The 26,083-nt window shown below is 39.5% G+C and overlaps 1 protein-coding gene across 8 annotated transcripts in view; it reads left to right on the top strand.

Moving 5' to 3' along the window:
• The first annotated feature begins 2,286 nt into the window (after positions 1-2,286).
• The window catches only part of ADGRG6 (adhesion G protein-coupled receptor G6), a 163,882-nt gene continuing 140,085 nt past the window's right edge, over positions 2,287-26,083 (top strand). For 2 of the 8 annotated variants that reach the window (XM_014580183.3, XM_014580188.3), the window contains exons 1-2: positions 3,729-3,841; positions 11,341-11,441. In XM_014580183.3, the coding sequence (XP_014435669.2) occupies positions 3,792-3,841; positions 11,341-11,441 (151 nt within the window). In that variant the 5' untranslated portion in view covers positions 3,729-3,791. The other 6 variants (XM_075924316.1, XM_075924318.1, XM_075924317.1 and 3 more) reach the window with 6 other exon arrangements.

Below are 26,083 nucleotides of genomic sequence, written 5' to 3' on the forward strand. Positions count from 1 at the left end.
CCTCTGGAAATCTTCCCAAATTTGCCTCTAGAAAATTTCAGTTTGCACATGCTCAGTACATACATGTTGGCATTTCACAGGTTAATTCTCTGAAGATTCCATTTCTGAGCAAGCTACAACCCAGGATTCCATGGGTTGAGCAGGACTTTCACTGAAATTGCTCCTTTTAACTGCCAGGGTCTGCTGTAATATCAAGCACTGGAATTTAAAGCAGGAAGCCTGTGTTCTTAATGCACCTGCTAATAAGCCCAGGTAACAGGGAGTAGGAGAAAAGCAATTTTGCTAACTTGTGATTGTGTCAGTCTTGTGATCTATAGTGATTTGGGGTTGTTCTTTTTGTTTTGTTTTGGCTTTGTGTTTTTTAACAGCTCCAAGAATCATGTTATTGCTCTGCTCTGAAATTAGAAGAGCAAGAAAAATAACTTTGTTTTAAAAAATCCACGATTTTTAAGCCGGTTTCATAGATGTTAGGGGTAAGATTCAGGGATTTGGGGATGACAACATTTGAGCTAACTGACTGGACTGCAAAGGGATGAGGATAAGAAGCTGGAGAAAGGGACTGGCATGGACTTGGGGTGGGAGGAAGGGAGAAAGGGCCAGAAGGAGGAGGTATATATAATTCTATGAGAAGTTAGAAGAAGGGGAAGGGGAAAAGGAGTGCATGGATACAGAGGAGGTAGGGGGCATGAGCCAGAGTATGAGAAGGGAAGAGGACTGGATAGTAGCAGAAGGTGAGGGAAATAGGATCTTAGGTTAGGGGGAATAGATAGATGGAGTGTGGTGGAGGTAGGACCCAAAAGGTTGGATAGGAAAAGAGAGTCAATAAAAAGGAATTGGGGAATGATTGGTGTATAGGGCAGGTGGCAAAGCATGAAGAATAATGAGGGGAGAAGGAAACCAGGAATGCGGGGGAGTGGGTGTATGGGAGGGAGTTAGATAGGAGAACAAAACTGGAGCAGTCTTGTAGGAAATGGGTTGACGTGTCTGTGACTACCAGCGAACACTCCCCTTCCAAACTTGAAATTGAATCTAAGTGCTCTGAGCCTCACCATTCCTCTGCTCTCGCAAACAGCTGTAAAACACACGAGCATCTCTCTTGTAGTCCTCATTCCCATAGGGGATAATAAACTACTACTCCATTAGTTCAAATAGTGTTTGGCATTTAATTTCCATTTTACAACAGAAAAATAGATGATTTTATGACATGACTGAACACTAATTGAATGTGACTAATATGGAATTATTTATTTTGTCTCTGTGATCCTTTATTTTTGGCTTTGTTACCACATGTATGTAAAAAAAAATAGAAAACTTTAAAGGTTCACTTTAGGTTGTGGTTAAGATAAGCATCCCAACATTTGGATGTTCATTCAAAGCTTATCCACACTTTCCTAATTTCTGCAATGAAAACTTAGGACTGAAAAAATGTTTCCTCATGAGGTTTCCAGTACTTCCATTACTAGGACCGGATGGAAATACCATGAGGTCTGTCTTTCTTCCAGCATTTTACATCTGGATAGAAACTGGAAGTGAGATTTTTCTGTGCAAAAATAGAATTTTCTGAATATTGCAGTGTAACAAAAGTGTTTGTTTCTAAAAATAGATGAAACAAACTTGTTTATCCATCCTTATGAAAATGATTTAAAAATTCCAAAACTGTAGTGGAATCCAGTCACTTGGCACAAGGAGCCCTTTTGTTGCTGAATTAGTAGCATTTTCCTAAGTGCCAGGTTCTTTTAAATGTCACTCCACTGGAAGCCATTGCATATACTGTGTATGTCCTCCAGGTAGTATGTACATCCTTGGGTTGGTGAATATATTCCCGTGTCTCCTGTCTCTGGCATATGTGTATGTATTCCAAAGGTGCAGTGTGGGTGTGTTGCTGGCAGAGAAGTAGGGAAACACATTGCAGTGTGTGACCCTGCTGCAATGTGCGGAGTGTGTCTGCGGGAGTGGTGTGTGTCCTAGGGTTGCCTGCCCCTGGAGCAGACTCTCTCTCTGGGGGTGAGGTCTTCTGTGATATTGTTCCCCCACTGTAATGTGCCCTGCTGGAGAAGTGGGTGATAAATGGGTGTCTCTAGGGTGCCCCAGAAGCAGTGGGTGGGTGCTCTCTGTGTAACTCTCAGGTGTTGTGTCCCCACTGTAGTGTGTGTCCCCGGTGACAGGGCAGGGTGTGGTGAATGGGTGGGCGTGTCTGGGCAGCATGTACTGGGTGGGTGTTTCTGGAGTTTGTCCTTGCAGCAGTGGGTGGGTGTTCGTGGAGCACTGAGCGACTCTGAGCGGCTGTCCCCCTCACGCACACACGCTGTAGTGTGTGCCCTCAGACAGCCTGCGGGGGGCGGGCAGCGGGTGTCTCGGGGCAGCGTGCGGTGGGCGGGGTGCCACAGGGGTGTGCACCGTGGGGCAGCGTGTGGCCGGGGTGTGTTTCCGCGGGGTGCGGGGTTGTGTCCCGGGCAGGCTGCGGGGCTCCCAGCTGCCTGAGCACTTTCGCCTGCTGGTGCTTCGGAGCCCGAGCTCCCCGCTCCCGCGCGGCGCGGCGCCTCCAGCCCGGCCTCCGGGTTGTCCCGAGGCGCAGCCACCTGAATAATCTCCCGCCCGCTGGAAGCCGGGAGGCGCCGGTGTAATGTAGAGACCTCCCCACAACCGCCCCCAGCCTCCCGCTCCGCTCAGCGCCCGCCCAGAGCAGTGGCAGCTGCTTGGCCACTTCAGCCCCCGCTTTCTGCCGCCGGGCAAAGCGAGAGGCAAAGCCCGGCCGGACCGGAGGGACCCGGGCTGAGCGGGGTCCGCTCCCCGCTTTAGCAGCCCGCGCGGGACCCGGAGCTGTCTCAGGTGGGCAGGGGCGGCGGGGCTTGCCGGGAGGCGCGAGCGCTAGGCGGCGGCCGCAGCAGCAGGGATGGGGGTTGGCAGGCGGAGGACTGTAAGTTTCGGCTCCAAGTCCCTGCGCTTTCTGCTTCGGGCCGAGGAGTATTTTTAACTTTCGGAACAGCGTGGTAAGGAAGGACTCTCTCCAGCTGCGAGGTCTGTCCTTGGTCTGTGCCTTCATGCATGGAAAGAGGCGAGACTCAGGCCAGATTTCTTCTTTAGCCCCTGATGAGACTCAGCTTTATTCTGCGCGGAAAGCTAGAGCTAGAAGAATGGACAAAGTCCGTTCACACATGCCAACAGATAGTGCCCTGGCCAGGATCTGGATTTGCTAAGGACGTGTCCTATAAAATCCTGGGAAGACCGATTAAAAATTATTTATAGTCAGCTTGAAGACAAGAAGTTGCTCTTCACTTTCGAGGCAACCAGGGAACATGCCAAATACAATGCCCATTCTTAATGTGCTTTGCGTATGGGGCAGCGTTAATGTTTCTGTGTGAACGCTATCTGGAGCCAAAAGTTCAGCTCTTTGAAAGTGGAGTTCAGATCTAAGAAACAGATCGGCGAGAGGTACTCCTTCTAGCCAACAAGGTACTGTGCCAAAAATAGGAAGGAACAGAAGGGAGGAGGAGGGATCAGGCAGAATAAAAATTTAAGTCCCACTCCTAGCTGTTCCCCACAGTCTCCTTCTGGAAAAGGATTGCTAGATTCCTGCAGCCGTTTGGAAGGAGAGAAAAGGCACCTTTGAAAAGGGTTCGTAGACGCTATCTTTGGTATCTATCCGGTTCAGGGATTAGCCTTTTGGAACTGTAGTGAATCTTGGACAGATTCCCAAGTAGGCGCTTTTCCTTTTGCTCTTATACACAATTAATTGTTGGATTCAGTGCTTCTCCATTACATTCACACCTGGTGCCTATGATAGGAACCGAATGAAAGCATTGACAAAGGCGCAAAGAGTAGATTTCTTTTACAGCACAAGGTAAAGTAATGCCAGAAGAATTATGCTTCAAGAACAAATGTTATGCTAATACAGAGTCACTGCGTTAGTTCTGTGCGGCATGTTAGTAACTTGCAACTCTAGAAAATTCATTGTCGAGGAAAACCCAAGGACCAAGAAGGTATCAGATACAAATGAGCCGTTTTAAATTAAAATGTGTGTGTCTTCCCGGAGGCAGATTAAGTTATTTTCAAGTCAGATGTTTGGCTGGTTCTAAGAACGGTTGTGTATGAGGAGAGTAATCAGAACTATAAAACATGTTTTAAAATGGCATAGTCTGCAGTTAGCAATTTTCAATTAAAATGAGATACTAATATTTAAAGGTACTCTTTTATTAGTGTGCAAGAATTAAAATGCTATATAGTTGTCTCTCACTTGTTGCATTATAACTCCATGGTGATTACATCATAAAAATACTTTTGTTTCATAACTTAAATGAGATGTTTTGAAATTGATGGTATCTTTCTTTTTAAATTTCAAACTGTCAGCAGCATTTTTCTCAGTAGTTTTTCCCATATCAAAGATCAAAGAAAATCCTGTCAATCTGCCTAAGGCAGAATTCACATCCCATTCTGAAGAACTCTGCCCAGGTTTTGAATATGGTTCAGAGTGTATGCAGATATGTCCAGTGTGTTCTGCAGGGGGGAGAGGGAGTATTGGTGCATGAACCCAAAGTTATTGAATTATTTAGTAGTATGTATTTTCCTCCAAAGTTGTGTGCTTCCAAAAATATGCTGACATTGCTTTAGCAGGATATTGTGGATAAAGTGGGGGATTTTTTGGTAGTTAGATTTAGCAAGACCAGCACTAAATTGGTCTTGAACCATGCCAAATTACCATCCATTTATGGTTTAGATAAATTACATTACGATTTTGCTTTTAATGAATTGTGAATACACCCATTGTCTCCTGCATCACAGGAAACAGAAGAACAGTAGCCATGGGTTGCACAGAGTTGGTAGCTAGGGTGATCAACTAACTATGTCACAGAAATATCTAAAATTGTCATTTCACTGAAAATTTGGTAATGCTATTGTAGTCTGTATTTATTATTCTCTGGAACATTTATATTGGCAGAGGATAATTAAAGGTTGTTAAAAACATGTATAAAAGGATAACTATAATGGGATTACATCCAACTATAATGAGATTAATGTAATTGCCAAATTCTGTTTTAGCTTCATGGATTTCTCTGGGGTCACATGCAGGTAACCAGGTGAGGCCAGAATTATGCTCATTGTTCTGAATTTTGTCTAAATTTTAAAGAGTGAGACACATCCCCTTGACCCATGTTCACAGTTGCAGTGAATCTTGGAGGAAAGGAATAATCTGCAACTTTCCTTTTTTTTAAAAACAGACTTGTCACTCTTGTTACAATTTACAGTACAGGTTGGACCTCTATAATCTGGACTTCCCTTGCCTGACAACATCTATTTTCCAGCATCTACTTGGGTGCTTCTGGGTTTGGAGCACTTACAGGGAAAAGCCAGAAGCCTCCTGCTCAGCAACTCCTTCCCTGCCCTCCCAGAGTTTCTATAGTATCACAAATAAGTTCAAGCTCAGAGAGGAAGGGGAGGAGTGGGAACTGGTGAAGAGTATTCGGGGGGAGGAGTGGCAGGGTGCCTGCAGAACCCTGTGGACAAGAGCCAGGAGCACAGCCCTGTAGCTGTTAGTGGGGATCAGGAGTGCAGCCCATTGGCCGCAGGCTCAGAGCTCTCTTGCAGGGCTGCGCTCCTGGATACAGGGCTCCACAACAACCCTACCTCTTCTCCTGAGCCTCTTCCCTCCCCGTCCCATTCCAGCTTGGTCAATGCCAGCTCCTGTGCTGCCACTTGAGCAGAGCACCATTGCCAGTGGCAGAAGAGGGCTGTCATTCTCCTCCACTGGTCTGGCCAGTTCCTTGGTTCAGGACCAGCCCTGCTGGACCAGGGAGGCACAGCCTATATTTACTTAATATACCATTGGAGGGTTTTATTACCTTACCATCTAGTATTCTTGTCTCTCTGTTAGTTACAAATAAAGTCCTACCAAATTCACAAACATGAAAAATACATCATGGATGGTGATGCATCTGGTCTTCCCCCCTTGAAATCTGGTCTTCTGTGTGCTTTCCCCTGTATTATCTTCACTGGGGAGACTAGTATTTCTCAGATTGGGAGTCCTAACTCAGAAGAGGTGCGTAGGGTTTCAGTAGTGCCACACGTATTTCTGTGTTGCCTTCAGAGCTGGGCATATGGAAAGCTGTGGCTGTTGGCCAGGTGAGCAGCTCTGAAGGAAGCACCTCAGCAGCAGAGAAGAAGTAATGGTAGCAGTACTATACCATGGCATCCTTACTTTTATACTGCTGCTGACAATGGCTCTGTTTTCAAAGCCAACAGCTTTTGCTCCCCTGCCATGCAGCTCTGATAGCAGTGTTAACACCATCAGCCATGCAGAAGTAAGGGTAGCAGCACTGCAGAGCTCCTACTATATGAACCCCACACACTTCCGTTCTGGGTCAGGCCTCCAAAATTTCAACATTGTGAAATTTCAGATTTAAATAATTGAAATCACGAAATGTATGATTTTAAAAAAAATACTATGACTGTGAAATTGACCAAAATGGACCATGAATTTGGTAGGACCTTAGTAATGAATATTGAACAACAAAATACAGTCTTTTTTGCTTTTTGAGATGTCTCGAACCTGGAAGACACATTTTTTTCAATGATTAGTCACTAATTTGCTTGTTGAGTTATTCATTTGCTAGTTAGGTACAATTTTATATTTTAATAACTATTAATAATAAATAGAATTAGTATTAAAATAAGCAGGGCTCACCAAGCAGCGGCAAGCCCTGCTCGCCAGCCACGCGGTTCTGCACTCTGCGCATGCACAGATCTTTCTGCGCATGCACAGATCGCTCTGTGCCGGCCCTTCCGCGTTGTAATCTACTCACCACGGGCGAGTAGAATACATTATTTGTCGAGCCCTGAGAATAAGTATATAATGTCTTCATTAAATTGACATGTTAGTATTTAGCACTTCTGCAGAACTTATAATTTTTCATGTTCTTTATAAATATATAATATTTAATGTTAATATTTGCCTTTAGTTCCCTTACTCCATTTCAGAATAATCTGGTAACAGAAGTCATATTGTGAAAGTATCTGAGGGTATGTTTACACTACCTCGTTAATTTGAGCTAGGTAGGCAAATGAGGCGACCGGAGTTGCAAATGAAGCCCGGGATTTAAATATCCTGGGCTTTATTTGCATGTTCCCGTCCGGTCTCCATTTTGAAATTTCACTAGCCCGAACTCACTGCCGCGCGGCTACACGTGGCAGTGAAGCGTTAATTTGAACTAAGTCCTAAGTTCGAATTAACTGTTACTCCTCGTGGAATGAGGAGTAACAGTTAATTCGAACTAAAGACTTAGTTTGAATTAACGTTTCACTGCCGCGTGTAGCCACGTGGCAGTGAGTTCGGGTTAGTGAAATTTCAAAATGGCGACCGGACGGAAACATGCAAATAAAGCCCAGGATATTTAAATCCCAGGCTTCATTTACAACTCCGGTCGCCTCATTTGCCTACCTAGCTCGAATTAACAAGCTAGTGTAGACATACCCCGAAAGAGCAGTTTCATCTGTTCTTTAATCTGTACTGCTTCTGCTTCCTTCATGTGACAAGAGGAGTCATGAAGATAAACAAGTTAAAATTAGTGAGCCAGTGTGTTTTTGGGAGTTACTTGATGTATGTTTGAGATTTCACCAGTAAAAAATCAAAGTAGACACTGATTTACAGTACGGTCTACAGTTTTTAACTGGTGTCCACAGCTACACTGAGTGTCACTCACCTTCCAAAGGTGCAAGAGACGATCACATCTGCTATGCAATGCTCTAAAATGGATCAATGTAGGCCATTTTTTCCAGTGTAGGTTGAAGTGTGCAAGTTCTTTGAGGGGGTCCACAATGAGGTATTTGTTTGAAACATTAAATTATCACAGAATTCTTTCCAGTGTACGTCAAGATTGAAAGAAGATGCTTTAAAACCTATCTTGGAAAATCTTCTAGGTTTCAGACATATTTTGAGAAGGTTCAGGTGGTTCTCATGAATTGGAAAGTTTAGGTTGGCCATGGGTTAACTATATTCACAAGAATTATGGATTTTGTAGGTGAGTATATGTGCCAAAGCAGGCAATCATTGTATAAGAGTTGATTTTAATGTTCTTGTTATGGTTTTCATTGCAGCATTAAATTGCCTGCCTAAAGATGAGTATATAAGCTATCTGCCCAGACTGGTGTCCGATATTCAGCAGCCAAGGATACCAGTGCTAGAGTAATTGTTTGAAATATGCATGCGTTGGCACCTGAGGTTGTGTCCTCAAGTTTTTGGACAAGACTAGCCCTTGCTTTTACTTTTTTGCTTTTCTTTTTGAGATGGGCTTTATAACTCAAAATTCTGTCCAAGGTTCAGACAGGGTTTATTTCAGACCTGTTGACTTCCTTCCTGTGGTTCTTTGGCAGCATTGTTGTTTAGGCCAAAGACTATTATTTAGGTTTTGGAGCACTGGCATGGAATTTCCCATATTGAAAATATTCTATCATTAACATAAGAAGAGAGGAAGTGTGTGATGGTGATGGGGTCTTTGCCTGGTACCATAAGTGTAAAGTCCTGTTGAAAAAGTTAACCGGTTAAACATTACATGGGGCTCTGGCCAGGCTCACTGCTCCATTCTGATTAACCCTTTACATCACTAGTTGTTGTTAGTGTAAATAAATTTATGCAAAATTATCCCAGATAAGTCATTAACACAGATTTTGAATACTAAAGTAGCCAGTATAGATCCCTGTGGTAGACCATCATTGAGAGAGTGTGCTTTGCTGATTTGTTCATTCAAAAGGACACTCTATTTTTGGTTGGTCATCACAGAGTGGTATAATGCTATGGTATCTGATGACTCTTGATGTCTTGAGCAAGAGCCCATATCTCTACACCTTGGATGGAGGAGGTAGAGTGGGGGTAGGGCCTTGAGAGAAAGGGAGGTGGGGATTCATGAGCAATCCATGACTATTACAACAGAGTTCTGGCCTTTAGGAACTATAACTGTACTACTCCCCCCACCCCATGTATTTATTAATATTATTAATACATTTTCTAGAATCAGTTTAGTTTGATCAGTTTTGAGAGAAGCAGAACAGCATGAGACTTTTTAGAAGTAGGTGGATGTAATTAGGTGGATTTAGCTTGGTACTAAGCACTAGAAACTCCTTGATTTGTACTCCTTTTGCTGCATGGTCTTGAACAATTTGCAGTCCTATACTTGTGTCACAGAGGTCCCAACAGTATTACTGGGGTATTCAGAACTACAAGTTATAAAGATAAGATGGAGACAGAAACAAGTTTCTTTCTTCAAAGTCCACTGGAATTGCTCTGATTGTTTGACAGACTGGCAATGCTACCTCTCCTTAGAAATTCAGCCTAATAGTTCTGAGAGTTCTACTGGTATTAGTGAAAGTATCACACTAACATTTTACTCTGTCCGTGGCTTCCATTAAAAATTCAACGCTTAATTTTTGTAGAAATAACAGTATCTTCCTCTACATGAAATAGAAGATACCATGTTATAGTCACCACCCCAACTAGCAAATGTTGAGGTTTAAATTACACCATTGTATATATGATTTATTTTGCTATCTTCTGATCAACAGCAACATTTTAGGAGAATACTTAGGGGATTTACATATGTAGGAAAATTATTTTTTGCATATTGTACAGCTCCCTAAGTCTTGACATTCTCTTTTCTGAGATGCTTACAAGGATTTATGGGCCACTGAGTTGGAGTACAATATTTCTATTGTCTAATAATCTGTTTATTCTTCTGTGTCTGGCTTCGTCAAAGGGATTCTTGTATTTCAGAACCCTGGGCCTGAATGTTCTGTGCTTGTCTTTAAAACTTGTTAAATGTAGTTTTACCATATCTTAGAAAAATAAATGTGCTTCAAGCTAATAATTTTAAACAACTTTAATAAAGAACTGGACATTTTTGTAGCTATATACTTATATTAAAGTACAGGAGTTAGGTTTTCCTACAATCCAATTGCAACAGTTGATCTCATAAAATGTTATTTACCTGGGTGTGTAGCATGTTCAGGTTGCTGATTTGAAGAACTATTACTTTTAAGCTTGGGAAATTAATTGTTTCATTATGGTTGATTATTTTAGGATTCTGTACTCATCTAGACTTGTTTAAATGTTTTCCTTTTAGAAGCTAGAAAAGCCATTTAATGGACAAGATTATAAATTTACTCCGAGCTTTCATTAATAACAGTTTTAAAACAATATATGTGGAGTGAGAGGCGAGGGGTGGGGGAGAGATTTTCATATGTTCAAAAATGTCAGGCTTTTATAATATGTGTTTTAACTGCCTGGTTTCCCCCCCGCCTCCCCCCTCCCCCCCCAACACACACAACTCAGTCACATTCTCTCCTTGAAATAACTGAACAATTTCTTACTGGAAAAATGCCCGTTATAGCCTATCAGTACCAAATAAGCTGGGAATGGAATGGGTCAATATAATACTGTATGTGAGATGCCGTTCACTATTTCTTGTTTTCTGTTGCTTTTTGCTGAGTTATTACACAGAGAAAGCAATATAATAGGTTACAATTAATTTTGGATCCATGATTGTATCTCCATAGTAAAGATTGGGACTAAGTTTCATTATAAGCCTTACTTCTTGCTTGTACACCTTCCCCACCCTGTAATTTTAGCTAGGAAAATTTTGATATGGTCTGAAACTTGTCATATATGCTTCAAAGAAAAAATTCAAATAGAATTTTGTCTGAACTATTTTTTTATTTATTGTATTATGTAGTAATAATCTAATTTAAGTGAAAATAGGATTGGGCCTCTGGACTTGGACAGACAGAAACAAAATATTTTAAAAATTAAGGTTGCTTAATTTTTTACCTACTGTGCAGTATGTAAAACAAGGAATGCTACAGCTCTAAAAATATTATGACTCAAAAGTGTAGGAAGGAACAGTTATGCAAAGATAGGTAGCTATTCAAATACACTCTTCATATTTTCTGTAGTACATGTCAGCGCATTGTAGGTTTCAAAAAGAACATTAACTCTGCCCATGTATACTTCTCCAGTATCCGTATACAGACTATATCCATCTTACATCCATCCATCCTACATATTTTGAATAAGGGCCATAAAGTGTCACACAGAACCACTCGCTCACCATGCATGGCATAACCATAATCCATATTATACATTGCCTGTATATTATAGATCAGAGATGTGAATGCCTTTTCTCTTACCTCCTCCCCATAAAAGACTGGAGACAGCACTCTTTTAAAGTGAGATTTTTAAAAATTCCATGTCTTTCATCTGCTGCTGTAAAATAAGTTAAATAACAATATCTTAATTAGTACAGAAAAAAAGCAAGTTTTTGCTTATTTATCCTAAACTGATGCATTCTTACTTCACAGAATGTCCCCTGTGAATGGAGTCTGGCGCTATCACTGGAAATGGAAGCTGAAGCATCTTCTATATTTATCTACTATCTACATTATAGGTGTGCAGGATGTGGGTAAGTGAGCAAATTATCATGTCTTTCATATAGAAAGATCCAGGCCCAAATTTGATGATTAAGAGGTATTCTTATGTCTGTCTCTACTGTGCATTTCTGTTATTTTCCTAATTTAATATTTTGATCCACTGTAATGTGATAATTTGAATTATATGCTTGACACATTCTTCAGATTTTTCTTTGTAAGTTCTTGCATCTTTTTCAATTTTTTGATTCATTTCTGCTTCAAAGAATAAGGTGTGATCCTTTAATATTTTTTTCCAAATAGTGGGGTGGAAATGTGTGTGTATAATGTAGTGATTCTTCACATCACAAATAAGTTGATATTAAAAACTTTAAATATAAGATGATGATGAGTAACCTTAAAATATTTTGTGCACATGCAATCTGAATAATAGAAAAATTGCTTCAAAAATCCATCAGAACATAGACCAATCAATCGTGTGCAGTGCATTTAATTAAAACTCAAACCTTGTCAGTGTGTAGAAACTGGTGAGTGTAGAAATTTGTAATATCTTACGATTGTTATCAGTAAACTGAAGACCCAAAGATTTGATTTAGCAAATGCATTTTCCTGACCATCAGTGCAAACAGTATTTTAGGAGTTACAGCTGCTTTGTTGGAAAAAAACCTCTACAGTTTACTGAACAGTTCTGGAGCATAAGAAAACCTTGGAGCAGGTTGTGGCATACTAATTCCATATCAAATGGGCAATTTTCCAATTACTGATTTCCCGCTGGAAAGACCATACTAAATATGAAAAATAGAGTGAAATATATAGAGATGTTCTGGATTTTTAAATTTAGAAAGTACTGAGCTCTGAAATTTTATCAGAGGTTATGTATTTGTTAAAGTGTCCAAGCTACACATTCATAGATCCAAATGCACAATGGTTTAAGTGATGTACTTTTAAAAAGTCTATAAAATATTATAGACATAAGTCTACATTTGGGGCCAGATTGTCTGCTGTGTCTGAGTAGTGCTCAGCACAAAAGGAGTGTGCTAAGGTCTTATTTGAATCCCCGTGATCTTGAGCTGTCCAGCTGCCAATGAGATCCTTAGTATAAAATAAACCAACTAAAGAACTGTTCTAATGTGTCTGGATGTGTCTGAATGCTGAGGCATAAGAATGTGTCAGACAGTCCCTATAAACTGGTCCTTGGAAGGGTCCAGAGCCACTACAACAACTCTGCACTGCTGCCAGATCCCTCGCTCGGAGGGGCTCATTAGCCAGTGGCTGTCTACACCAACTCTATGGCTACTTAATATCAATGGAGTGGGAGAGAGAAGCCAAAATGCCCTTGATAATCTAAGGGACAAGATAGGTGAGATAATATTGTTTGTGGAACCAACTTCTGTTGGTGAGAGAGACAAGCTTGTGCACTTATGCAGTGCTCTTCTTCAGGTCACCATTAGAAGTTGGTCCAATAGAAGATGTCACCCACCTTGTCTCCCCAGTATTCTGGGACCAACATGACTACCACAGTGCATATTTCTTAACTGAAAATTTTGTTTCAAAAACCCCTGATCTGATACTTGTCAATTTTTGTGTTTCTGTTTATTGTTTTTCCTGGATCTTTCAACTAAAAAGAGAACCAGGACTCAAATGATCTTTTGACCCCTTTATTGCTATTGGAAAGTGAATGTGCATAGGCAGGAGTTTTCTATTGTACATTATTTTTCAATTAATGGAGCATCAGATCATCAGACACTTTAGGTAGTAGAGATATAAGATAGGCCAGGAATATCCAAATTCCATAGACAGATATGTTTGCTGTTCAGTGATGAGGTAAGTCACAAGCATCCTTTGTTGTTAACACTCTTTTGAAATGAAAATGAGACATTTGCATCTCCAGTGATGTCATTTTATTGGATCTGTCTTCAGACCCTTGGGTTTTCATTGTTAATGCTGTCCTTATAACCTGCAGGTGTGTGTGTCTCCTTTGTTAGGCTATAATCTAGAGCTGCAATAGACAGACTTCCCCTCCCATTTCTTTGTACTTTTTAATGGTTTTGTTGTGTGAGGGGTACTAAGCAGCTGACACCAGGCCTTTTAAATCATTACAGATTATCTTTGACAAGTTTTTTCTGTTAATAAAGATGTATGTCATTTTGGTTTTGGACACACATGGTACCCAGAATATTAATGTAATCTTAAATACTATTGAAGTTAATGAAATAGAACAGTGATTTTCAAACTGTGGTTTGGGACCCATGCCTCATTTTAATGGGATCATCAGGGTCAGCATTAGACTTGCTGGGACCTGGGGTTGAAGCTGAAGTCTGACCCCCAGTCCCAACACCCTGGATGGCAGGGCCTAGGATATACTCGCTCCCCCATGATCATTAGTAACTTTCTTCCCAAAAGGGGGTCACAGTGAAATGAAGTTTGAGAATCTTTGAATCAGAATGAATACCTATAAAATAGTCACTAATGATCTTTCATCTCAGAAAGCTATTGATTTTTTGCATGTTGCATATCAGAGGCTAGATATGTTCAAATATAATAATCATATGCCTTTTTCATGGATTCACTATAGGGCTGATAACAGAGTTTTTAATCAGGGTGGCGTAAATCCATCCTATTTATATAGCTGAGAGACTCTGGAGTCCTTGGCTTTATATTTGTGAAATACAAAAGTTGGTCCCCTGAATGCTGGCTACCTATATTTTGGTTCAGCATTTGGGAAACTGGGAGATGCAGATACATTATATCTCATGGTATGACTATTCTTTTCTATAAAGACCCTGCATTTGGGAAGTGACACAGAGTGATTGGCATAATATAAGGACACTTTTAGTGATGAGATATAAAAGTTTGTCTTTTTTTTTACACGTCTTAAATAAGGCGGAAGTAGTTTGATATAGTGAAGTAAAAAATGGGGGGGGGGGCGGCATTTAATTGCCTTAGAAGCATATAAATAACCTTTCAACAAGAGTTCAGTTAGATCACTTTTCAGTTGTGCTAGTTGTGAATACATAGGAAGATGTATGATATTTAGGATAGGATTGATTCTAGGGCTTTCAATCACAGTTAATGCAATCAACTCAAAAAGCTTATTCGTAATTAAAAAATTAAGTATGATTAATCACGCTCTTATACCATAGAATACCAACTGACAAGTATTACATATTTTTGGATATTTTTCAATATTTTGATTTCTATTACAATACAAAATACAAGTGGATAGTGATTACTTTATATTATTGTTTTATTACAAATACAGGCAGTCCCCCGGTTACGTACAAGATAGGGACTATAGGTTTGTTCTTAAGTTGAATTTGTATATAAGTCGGAACTGGCTCCAGATTCAGCCGCTGCTGAAACTGATCAGTGGCTGACTACAGGAAGCCCTAGTCAGAGTTGCTCTGCACCTGGCTTCCTGGAATCAGCCGCTGATCAGTTTCAACAGTGGCTGAATTTGGACTCCTGGGACAGAACAGCTGGGGCACTGCCGGGTAGGTCCCCGAAGGACCAACCCGGCAGCACCCCAGCTGCTCTACCCCAGGCGTCCCGCAACAAAAGCCTGGTCTGCTGGGGGGGGGGCGCACTAGCTGTGCCCCCTCCTCCCCCAGCAGACCAGGGAGACCCAAGCAAAGAGGCGGAGGCGCAGAGGTCCCGCCGCCTCTGCGGCTTTGCTCCTGTCTCCCTGCTGTGCTGAGGGGGAGTCAGGGAGACCCAAGCAAAGCCGCACAGGCGGCGGGACCCTGCTGCCCACGCGGCTTTGCTCCTTTGCTCCTGTCTCCCTGCTGTGCATTAGCTGTGCACAGCAGGGAGACAGGAGCAAAGCCGCAGAGGCGGGGGACCCCGCCGCCTGTGTGGCTTTGCTCCGGGGCAAAGGAGCAAAGCCGCGCGGGCAGCGGGGTCCCACCGCCTGTGCGGCTTTGCTCGGGTCTCCCTGCTGTGCTGGGGAGTCCCCCCCCCAGCACACCAGGGAGACCCGGAGCTGCTTTTCTCGCCCCGGAGGATGCGGTGGCGGGACCGCTGTGCTCTGGGCGATCCTGCCGCCCACGAGCTCCGGGGCGAGAAAAGCCCCGTTCGTAAGTGCGGATCCAACGTAAGTCAGATCCTCGTAAGTCGGGGACTGCCTGTATATGCACTGTAAAATGATAACATAAATTATATTGAATTGAAAAATTCACCTAGTACAAGTACTGAAGAGCAAGGCTTAATCAATTTTAATATTATGCGGGATGAAGAAAAGATATTTAAAAATAAATATACATAGAAAACAACTGTAGTAACAGAAGTTACATACTATGGCCCCTAGTACTGCTATAATTGAACCACTGTCGTGGAAGCTGATATCACAGACAGTACCCAACCTATGGCAGGTGCTGATTTGAAACCCTTTTTATGTGAGTTGATATTGTTCCATTGACTTCAGTGGGTTTTCAGTGAGCCTCCCTAGAACTAGCTGTAGGGAGAAGTGTGACAGTGTGTCATGTAGTTCAGTTCATTGGACATTGGAGTGTTTGGAACCATGTTTCTCTTTCTAGTGACTATTTAAACATATGTATTATTTGTTTGTATTCTTTAAGAGAAGGGGGCTGGAAAGAGGATTCCCTTAAGTTTTTTACTTCCCCATAAGTTGAATAGAAAGGAGCAGAGGCCAGGGGGTGATCTAGAAATACACAAACTGGAAGTCAGGTCAGCAGATCAGAGGGATCATCCATATGTAAAATATCTAGGTACTAGTTTGGGATGTGATCTCCAAGTGAGAAATACAGGAGCCAATTCTTGGGTGTCTGGGAATAGGGGTGAGTGTAGTTAATAGTGGATTAGAGTGCCCACTTATATAAGGATGTGAGGCAGGTCTTGTGTTGAATCTTTCCCTCTCTGCCTGCCTCTATGAACAGGAGTCTGTGGGGAACCTGTTGGAAGGAGAGGGAACAAGGCAAAAAGCATGCTCGATACGGATAATGTGTATTAACAGGGAAAGCTAGTTCTGTACCCCTTCTGTGGAAATTGATTCAGCTTTATCTATAACTGCCTACACAACTCAGGAAATATGTATTTGCAATTATTCTGAACCAGTCTACCAGCCTAAACAAGGGCCAAAAATCTTATCTCCAAGTGAGTGCTAAAATAACTACAAGCAGAGTTACTTATCATTCTCCCTCCTACCATATGTGCTTTAAGGAGTGAATTGCCAAGAAACTATCCAAATCATTAAGTGTAATTCTGCATATACAGCTGAGAGGCGGGGAATGATTTGATAAATGTATTACTAATACTTGTGAAAATTCATAATGGTGTCACTGGGGTAGTGATAAGTGTAATACATACTGCATGGACGCTGTGTGTAAGTGGAAATGACATTTTTCTGACTCATACACACATAGAGCATTGAGTGCTTAAAAAGTTAGTAAACCTGAAGAAGTTTTATTAAAGCAGAAAGTATCTACTTTCTTGCTGGCTAAAGGAAGAATATCTGATTTCTCAACTTCCTTACACACACACGCACACACGAGATGTGTATGTGGAATTGGAGAAGTCACATGATAATGAGATTCTTTATAACAGTTCAGAAACACTTTCATTTGTCCTCCTTCCCTGTTAATATTTCCCTCCACATTTTGATGTAGTCCAAAGCGACATCAAAGTAGAGTTTTATGCTGTATTTGTTTAATGGCTAGATTTCTCCTGATACCATATCTAAACTTATATCTTTTGCTGAAAGCTCTGAGTTGTCTCTTTTTATACACCCTGCCTTGAACTGCTAATTAATGTGAAAATAAATCACAGCTGGGATGATTTGTGCAGGAAACAGCCTCTTATCTTTGTTTATTTTTTTTTTAACAATACATTTTGATGGAACTGATTATTATCTCCCTTGAAGTGTTTTGAACTAATTTTATTAACCATGAAAATATTACTTAAAAGATGATGGATTTCCCCTCTCTGATGTGCAACTCTAGCCAGAAAGCAGAATGTAGTCAAATAGCAATGAAAATTCTAAGCTGAAGAGGATTTGGCAACACATGGTCTATGCCTTCAGCTGATTTTTTTTGTTCCACGGTAGTTAGAAAAAAGGACTGTATATAAATAAACCAAGGGATGAAAGCATCTGTCAGGAAGGGTAGTAATATTTTTAAAGCACCTGTTGAAGAATATGCCTTGAATAAAGATTCTCTGCTTATCCCATCAAATGTGGTTTGTGGGATATAGTGTTTGCTATATGTACTTTACATATGATGTACTGTTTGCTCCTAGTAGCAAAGCAAAGAATAAAACTCAAGTATCCTGACTCATAGTTCAGTCCAATAGGTCACATTGTGTCTCACAAAACTTATGATATAAAAAGTTGCACAAGTTGCTATAATCCTTATATGTTCCCCTAGCAGGATGAATGGCCTTCATTTCAATTTGTCCCTCATCAGTCTTTTAGAATTTTACTTCCATCTTATGAATTATTGGCATCAGAAATATTGGACCATAAAGCAAAGATTTTAGTTGAGAATAGGACAGTCCCTCAAGTAAGAAATGATGAGTATATAAAGCTAACAAGTTTGCCAAATTCATATTCATACAAATAAATATCTTTAAAATGAAATAAGTAATGGATAGATGAGAAAAACTTCTAATTTCAGAAGCCTGCTACCATTTTAACTCTGGTATCACTAAAGTCAATATTTGTCAATAAATTTAGGTCCCAATCTTGCAGACACTTACTCACATGACTTATATTACTAATCTAAGCAATTTCATAGGATGTTGCATCTGCCTACAAAATGGGGATTGCTCATGTGCATGTTCAGTGGTTCAGAGCCTCATAGATCACTGTCTGGTAACTGAGAGTAAATGCTAGATATTAAAGTCAGCTTTTTATCACAGCTGCCACATTGAGATACCTGAGATAATATAAATTTTCCTTTATACAAACTACATGGACTTTACTAAAAATAAAAGACTTTTATTTTACAAAAAATTGAAACAAACAGAGTGAAAGAATTTTAGTCACGGCTGAAAAAATAGAAAATACAGCAAATTACTCATTCGGAGTTTAAGATTTTATATAAATACACCTGAATAAATAAAAAGTCACACTTGCTATTCCTCTGGCTGCTGCTCTGTCAGTATTTTCTCCATTCCGCACATCTAAAAGAAAAAAATAAAGTTGGCTAGGCATGGTCTGTAAAACATTTTCCATGCAGTTAACTAAAAATATCTATGCACACAAAAATACATTGCAAGGATAATACAGTACTTTAAAATGACACAATGAACAACCTCCCATCACTGCCTGTGAACCACTGTATTGCCCCAAAATCAGTTTCAAAAGAAGCATTAATGATGGGTAGAGGAGAGTCTGAACAACTCTACCCCCACTTCAAGCATTCAGACCTGGCAGGTTCTTCTAATGAGAAACCAAGTTTTCCAAAGGAACAAAAATGGTATTTGGCCATTACAACCCAGTAAAATCTACAATGTAGTAAGTCAAAATTTAGAGGTTTTGAGGTTCATAGGTATGCTGAGCACCCGAAATCAGATCAAACCCATAATAATATTTAAGCAATAGAGTACAAGTCATACTGGAATTCTACAAAGTGCCTTTCCAGCACTCTTTTATGGTGTTCCAGTACTTACAATGGTACTACTACTGGAATGGTGTTCTGACATGTCACTATTTAGAACCCAAGTACTGCTAGGCAACATAGCCTCTTCACAGACCTCAATCAAGACTAGTGTTCCTTGCTGAGACACACCCTGCATCATGTCACTGCAGAGTGAATCTCCCATTGTGTCTTTGTTCTTTTATATTATTAGCAACAAGTATTTTTCGAAATAACAGGTGCGCTATTTTGCCATCCCAGTAAACCTCGTTGCACAAAGGATAAGGGATGGCTCAAAATAGCACGTTATTTTGAAATTTGGTGCTCTGTAGATGCGACAAATTTCAAAATAAGCCATTTCAAAATAGATTTGAGATAAGATGCGCAATTTGCATAGTGCATCTTATTTCGAGTTTAGGGTGCAATGTAGACAGCCAAAGAGAATACTGGCACCTGTTATTGGCAGAAACTGTGCACCCCAAATTGTAATTGCTGTCTGCTGAAACTTAAGGACAGAAACAGTGTGTCCAACTAATCAAATTACTCTCCCCCTCCAAAAAAAAAAAAGTACCAATTGTGAACTTATCAGTTTTAGTAATAAAAAAGATCAACCAAAATGTACCCTTCTTGTAGTATTTTTCCTGTCTTTCATTTTGGATTTTGCCCCACTGTCTCTCATATTTGGACCTTTGAAGTTTGAGAAGCACATTCAGAATTGTTTTCAGTTTTTAGGAAACAATTTTATTTTACTTGAGGCTAGTTATTCTCAAGATTTCCCTTTCTGTGGTGTTCCTCTCATCACTTTCAATTCTGTAAACTTTCTGTTACGTAAGTTCTAGGTAGCATCAGTAGTTTCTCAATTCTGTGTTGGATTGTTGACCACATGGCACTTGAACCTGTAGGACTTATTTTAAAAAACACATTTTAGGCAATATAATCATTCTTTATAGTAACTCTATTGTTTGTTTAATATTCCAAAACTACTGGAATAATATTTTATAGTTAAAATTTAAAATGTTTACTAATTCATGGATACTTATACATTTATTTTACCTTTATTAATGAATGTAGTCCTAAAATATTTGTACAGTTAAAAATGTACTTAATATGTTTGTGAATCATTTTGCATGGTTTTCTTTAGGTCCTATCAAAGTTTAGGTTTCAGTCCTGAAAGTACTTATTCTGGGCATTCAGATGTAATTCCATTGTCCTCAGAGAACCAACTCATGGAAGTAAGTGCTACACCCAGTAGTAAATATGTGCAGGATTGGGCCCTTACATAGCAAGAAAAAATAGAAATAGGGAAAGAGCTGAATACAACTGGTCTGATTATTAACACGGTACAAAATGATCACGTTTTTTTCTAAGTTCCAGCTTTTTTCCATTATGAATACAGTTCAAGATGGGTGTCAGACAGGATACTGCAACTCCCCATGTTGAACAGAGTTTGTTTTGTTCAGATACATGCTCTGGCTGCTCACTGTTCTCGTAATTAATGGTGCAGTGACAAACCCATTTTATCAAGCTGAGGTCATCTTTTATCAGAACTCTGTTATGAGGTGGAGAAAAAGACTTCATAGCTGAAGTCATCACAGAGGCATTTGTGGCAAGAGACAGTTCTGAGTGCTTGCTTATTTTTTTAGGTAGAGGGGATGGAATGAGGGCGTGAGGTTATGGCTATACAAGAGAACCCTCCTGGCAGTGTAAGTAATCCATCCCCAGTGAGTAACAGCAGTTATGTCGGTGGGAAAAGCTCTCTCACTGACTTAGTGCTGTCCACATCCAGCATTTACATTGGTGTAACTTATGTCACCCAGCAGAGGTAACTTATTCACTCCTTTTAGTGAAAGAAATTATACCAACATACGTGATAGTATATAGACATAACCTCAGTGTGTGTTTCTCATTTCCTGTCTGGAATTTTCAGGAAACAATTATTAACTGTATTTGATTTAAAAATCTTTTCTTCAGTGTCTATTTTTCCAGTTCTCCAGTATATTAACATACTTCATTTTTGATATGACAAAAGCTGATACCACTCAGGAACCATACTTTACTCACAACAATACTCCCAAAGACTATGGACATGGTTTTGTGGAATTAAGTCTAAAATTGCTGCTTCCCATGCTGGAATAAAGTTGGGTATATTCACGTGTTCCCCCGACCTTGGGCAATTGATCTCAAAAGACTGATTTGATTGTTTCTGAGTTTTTTTTTCTTTATAAAATATTGTTATTATTTAAGAAATCAACCATATAATATACATTTAAAAAATTAAAACAGGAAAAATGATAGTTTTAAATGAAAGCAGAATTGGTTAAAAAAGAAAAATGGGAAGCTGTTTTGTTTCTTAATTTCTGTGTGTGTCATATGAGGAACTGGAGTTGCTGCAATAGCAACATTTTTCTATAAATAAGCTAGCAAAATTGGGTGGTACAAAAAGATCAGGTTGTATGGTTTCCTGTATTATAAACTTACATACAGCTCTTCTTTGGATTGAGGAAATGTGCTTAGAATGTCAGTTAATACAAGGTGGAACAGGCTGCGTAACACAATGGGTCTCAAAGTTTTTGTGTTGGCAACTCCTTTCAGATAGCAAGCCTCTGCGTAGACCTTCCTTATAAATTAGAAACACATTTTTATATTTAACACTATTTCAATGCTAAATGTGTTAGCATTTAAACAACTGTTAAACAACCCAGTTGTTTAAAATGAATTTATGTTTTCTCACCCCCTTTTAAATTAATATTAAGCCACACTTTTATCAAATTATTGTTATGAGATAAAGAGTTACTTTTTAAAAAAATAGTTGCAGTGTCTGCTCTGAAAAAATCCCCGGCATTGACTGTTATTTGAAAATCTGCCTGGACAGAAGATGGAGGCTTAAAAAAAGAAGCAATGTCTTAGACAACCCAGCTGTATGGTAACCCTAGATTACCTCACTCTAATATTCTGATATCCTGGGACTGACACAATTAGGGTATGTCTACACAGCAAAGTTATTTTGAAATAACAGCTGTTATTTCAAAATAACTATCCTAGCATCTACACAGCCAAACTGCTATTTCAAAATTAATTTGAAATAGCAGAGCACTTATTTCGAATTTGGTAGACCTCATTCCACGAGGAATAATGCCAAATTCGAAATAGCTATTTCAAAATAAGTGCTGTGTAGACACATATTAAAATAGGGGGCCTTCAGCATTCCCAGGGTGCCCTGGTGGCCACTCCAGGCTCAACCAAGAACACTCCTCTCCCTCCCTCCTCCCCAGAGCCCTTAAAGGGGTAGACTTCTGTGCCAGCTCCAAGACTGCCAGCCCAAAGCCAGCATTCACTGCCTCTGACCCACTGGCTCCAAAACATGAGCCAGCAAGCCACTGGCAGCCAGCTCTCCACCGCTCCCCAGGAGCAGTCTGCCAGCTCCCAGGAGCCTGACAGGGGCTGGAGAAGGTGGGCGCCTTCCTGGTCCGGGGTGGAGATCATGGACCTTATTCAGGGTTAGGGGGGACTTGACTGACTGCTAAAGACCCTAATGCACAAATCTCATTGGAGGCATTGATATTAAATTATTTTAGCCACTTTCATTCAGATTTAATGCAGGATTTCCTATAAATACTTGCACAATAATGCCCTGGTTTTCAGCAATGCTGAGAACCTGAGATTCAATTACTTCATTGGGAGCTACGGGTGCTCAGCACTACTGAAAAGCCAATACTAAGAATACAAAACTGTCTTCATATTTGAATAATACCTATTTTCATCTAATTAGCTCTGGCATTGTGCTAATTATCTGTGTTCTGATTCCAGTAATCCTCTGTTAAATAAGCTTTAAGGAACCTTACTGGTCATTGGTCAGTATTTGGCAGAGCCAATAAAGTAGTCAGTTGAATCTGACCATCCATCCATGTTTCTACCTATTCATCCATGTATAATCTGGTTGTTTTTAATCCTAACTTACAGAGAAAGGCTTTCTTCACCCTGTTGAGCAAATTAATTTTGATTATATTGGGATGAAAGATTTGTTGTAGTTCTACAATAATTTCACTATGCTGTGTTGGCTGCTGATTGTAGAACTGTCCAATAAGGGCCAAATGCTAATCTCAGATATTTGGTGTGCAGCGCTTCTTATCTTAATTTATCAGCTACTGCTTTTGTTCACTTGAGTTTCATAAAGTATTTCACAAACATCTTGCATCAGCAGGGAGCCAAGGCATTGTACCAAAGAAAATAAAAACCTAATCTTTTGGCAAATTATACTCTTTCTCATTATAGCTGTACTTAGTGACCCATTTAAAAAATTCATAGTTAGTTTAAGGCATCTTGTCACCATGATAGAAAATAAACCCTTCACAATTTAAAAACAAAAAGTGGTTGAAATCAGAGTCAGGCCAATGAAGTTAAAAGATATTAGGCCATATTTTTATTTTGGATAATATTTTAACCTGTCCTCTCAGAGATAAAGGGAACGTAAATGAATTTGCAGCAGTTGATGGAAGTTAAAATAAATGACAAAAGGAACAATTAATTCTTAGACAGTTTGCACTGTATAAGTTTATGATATTTTTATTTCTTTATTTAAAATACAGTTCCAGTTGATAGTTCACTTCATTATATTGATGTAATATCATAATGAAATTAATTAATGATATATTTGTAGGTAAGAGATTATACCTTGTAAATGAATAAATACAAACCCAAATATCAAATGGACCAGGACTTGAATCTATATGTTTATGAAGCATCTAGTACTCTGAGGCCCCAACTTGCTTGGCCTCTCAGAGCTACTATAATATAAAATGTTTATTGTTCTCATAATAAATAATAATAGTCTTTATTACTTTCATCACATAGTGTGGCCGGTCTCAGACAACTGAGTTCAGAACCTAGAATGCACTATTAGCACCTATCACAACCATATTCTTAAAGGCAGGAACCCTCCATTCCTCTTTATACAGAGTCTAGCATAATGGGATCCCATGCTTGGTTGAGCCCCTAGGTACTTCCATAATAAAAATGATTAATACTGGCTAGTGCAAACATTTCCATAAACAACCTCAGTGGAAAGAAAAGTCCTAATGAAATAAGCTTTTGCAGGCATCTTAGATTCCAATAAAAAAAGGGTTTTGAGTCAAACATTTTGCACAGTGCACATATACATGTTTGCATGGAAGCAGATTACTCTAAGAATATAATACATTTGGAAAAGTGCAGAGAAGAGAAAAAATTATTAGGGATATGGCACAGTTTCCATACAAGAAAAAAGTAATAGGATTGGGACTGTTCATCTTAGAAAAGGGACAACTAAGATAGAGGTGCATAAAATTATGAATAGTGTTATTTATATTTTCACATAAGAAAAGAAGCAATGATATTGGTAGTCATCATGTTTAAAACAATACTTCTTCACACAATACAGTCACCCTGTAAAACTCATTGTCATAGGGTATTGTGAAAGCTAAAAGTATAACTGTGTTCAAAAAAGATAAGTTTAGGGGGGTAGGTCCATAAGAGGCTACTAGCTTAGATGGTCACGGACCAACCCAATGCTCCAGATATCCCTAAACCTCCAGTTGTCAAATCCAAAGACTGGACAATACAGTCAGTCAAAATGACCTTGATCTATTTATTTTCTCTAAATCATCTGACACTAGCCACTATCTCTAAAACAAGATACTGGGCTAGATGAACTATTGGTCTGATCCATAATGGCTATTTCATATATTTGTTATATTTAGACTGTGAAAGCTATTGTGCATTCTCAGAATTGCTGACTGATCTGTAATTGCTGCCCAATGACACAGTTCTTCTGTCAACACTTTGGGTTATTGGTACTCTCAAGTGTGGCGTATCTTGGTCATTAAAAAAGCTTACTTGTATGAAACTGGATATGAATAATCAATATCTTTAATTGTGACTATCTTTCTTTATCATGGTTCACTTTAGACATGCAGGTCACTAACCTAGACTGGCTAAATTACCGTTCTTTATACTGAATTTTAGACAAGTTAAAATATTCAATTTTTCCTGTCTCTGCCATTCATCTATAATTTATATTTTTTTTCTAGTTATGTTATTGTAGACAATTTCTTGACCGTATTCATGATGTTATTTTTGCATCTATATAGCTTGTTTATTTTTTATTTCTTCTCTACTTCTCTTACTTAACATTCTTTTCAGTAAGGAATAAAAACAACTTTCATGCCCACAAATTCTTGTTCTCTCTCTCCCTCTCTCTCTCTCTCTGACATGCAGTAGCCTTGCACACTGACTTTCTAATAATGTGACTGGTAATTGGGTATCTGTCCCTCAGAAATTTCAGACTCAGAAGAATTTAGTCTTACAATGTTGTGCATTTTTAAACCTCATGTTTGTATTCTTTTTAAAAGGAAGTGTAAGAAGATGGTGCTATATTGCAAACCTTCAAAATTCAATGAAAAAAAGAAGATAATAAGGTGACAACGTGGATTTGTGAAGAACAAATCATGTCAAACCAACCTGATAGCTTTCTTTAATGGGATAACGAGTCTTGTGGCTAGGGAAAGGTGGTGGATATGGTATACCTTAGTAAGGCATTTGATACAGTCTTGCATGACCTTCTTATCACTAAACTAGGGAAATACAACCTAGATGGGGCTACTATAAGGTGGGTGCATAACTGGCTGGATAACCATTTTCGGAGAGTATTTATTAATGGTTCATAGTTGTGCTGGAAGGGCAGAAGAAGTTGAGATTCGCAAGAGTCAGTTTTCGGACTAGTTCTGTTCAATATTTTCATCAGTGATTTAGATATTGGCATAGAAATTATGATTATTAAATTTGCAGATGATAGCAAGTTGGGAAGGATTGCAAGTACTTTGAAGGACAGCTTCAAAATTCAAAATGATCTGGAGAAACTGGATAAATAGTCTGAAGTACATAGGATGAATTTAATAAGGACAAATGCAAAGTACTCCACTTAGGAAGGAACAATCAGTTTCACACAAACAGAATGGGAAGTGATTGTTTAGCAAGGAGTACTGCTGAAAGGAATCTTTGGGTCATAGTGGGCCACAAGCTAAATATGATTCAACAGTGTGAAGTTAAAG

This window comes from Pelodiscus sinensis, chromosome 3, assembly GCF_049634645.1.
Source record: "Pelodiscus sinensis isolate JC-2024 chromosome 3, ASM4963464v1, whole genome shotgun sequence".
In the NCBI taxonomy this organism is placed as follows: Eukaryota; Metazoa; Chordata; order Testudines; family Trionychidae; genus Pelodiscus; species Pelodiscus sinensis.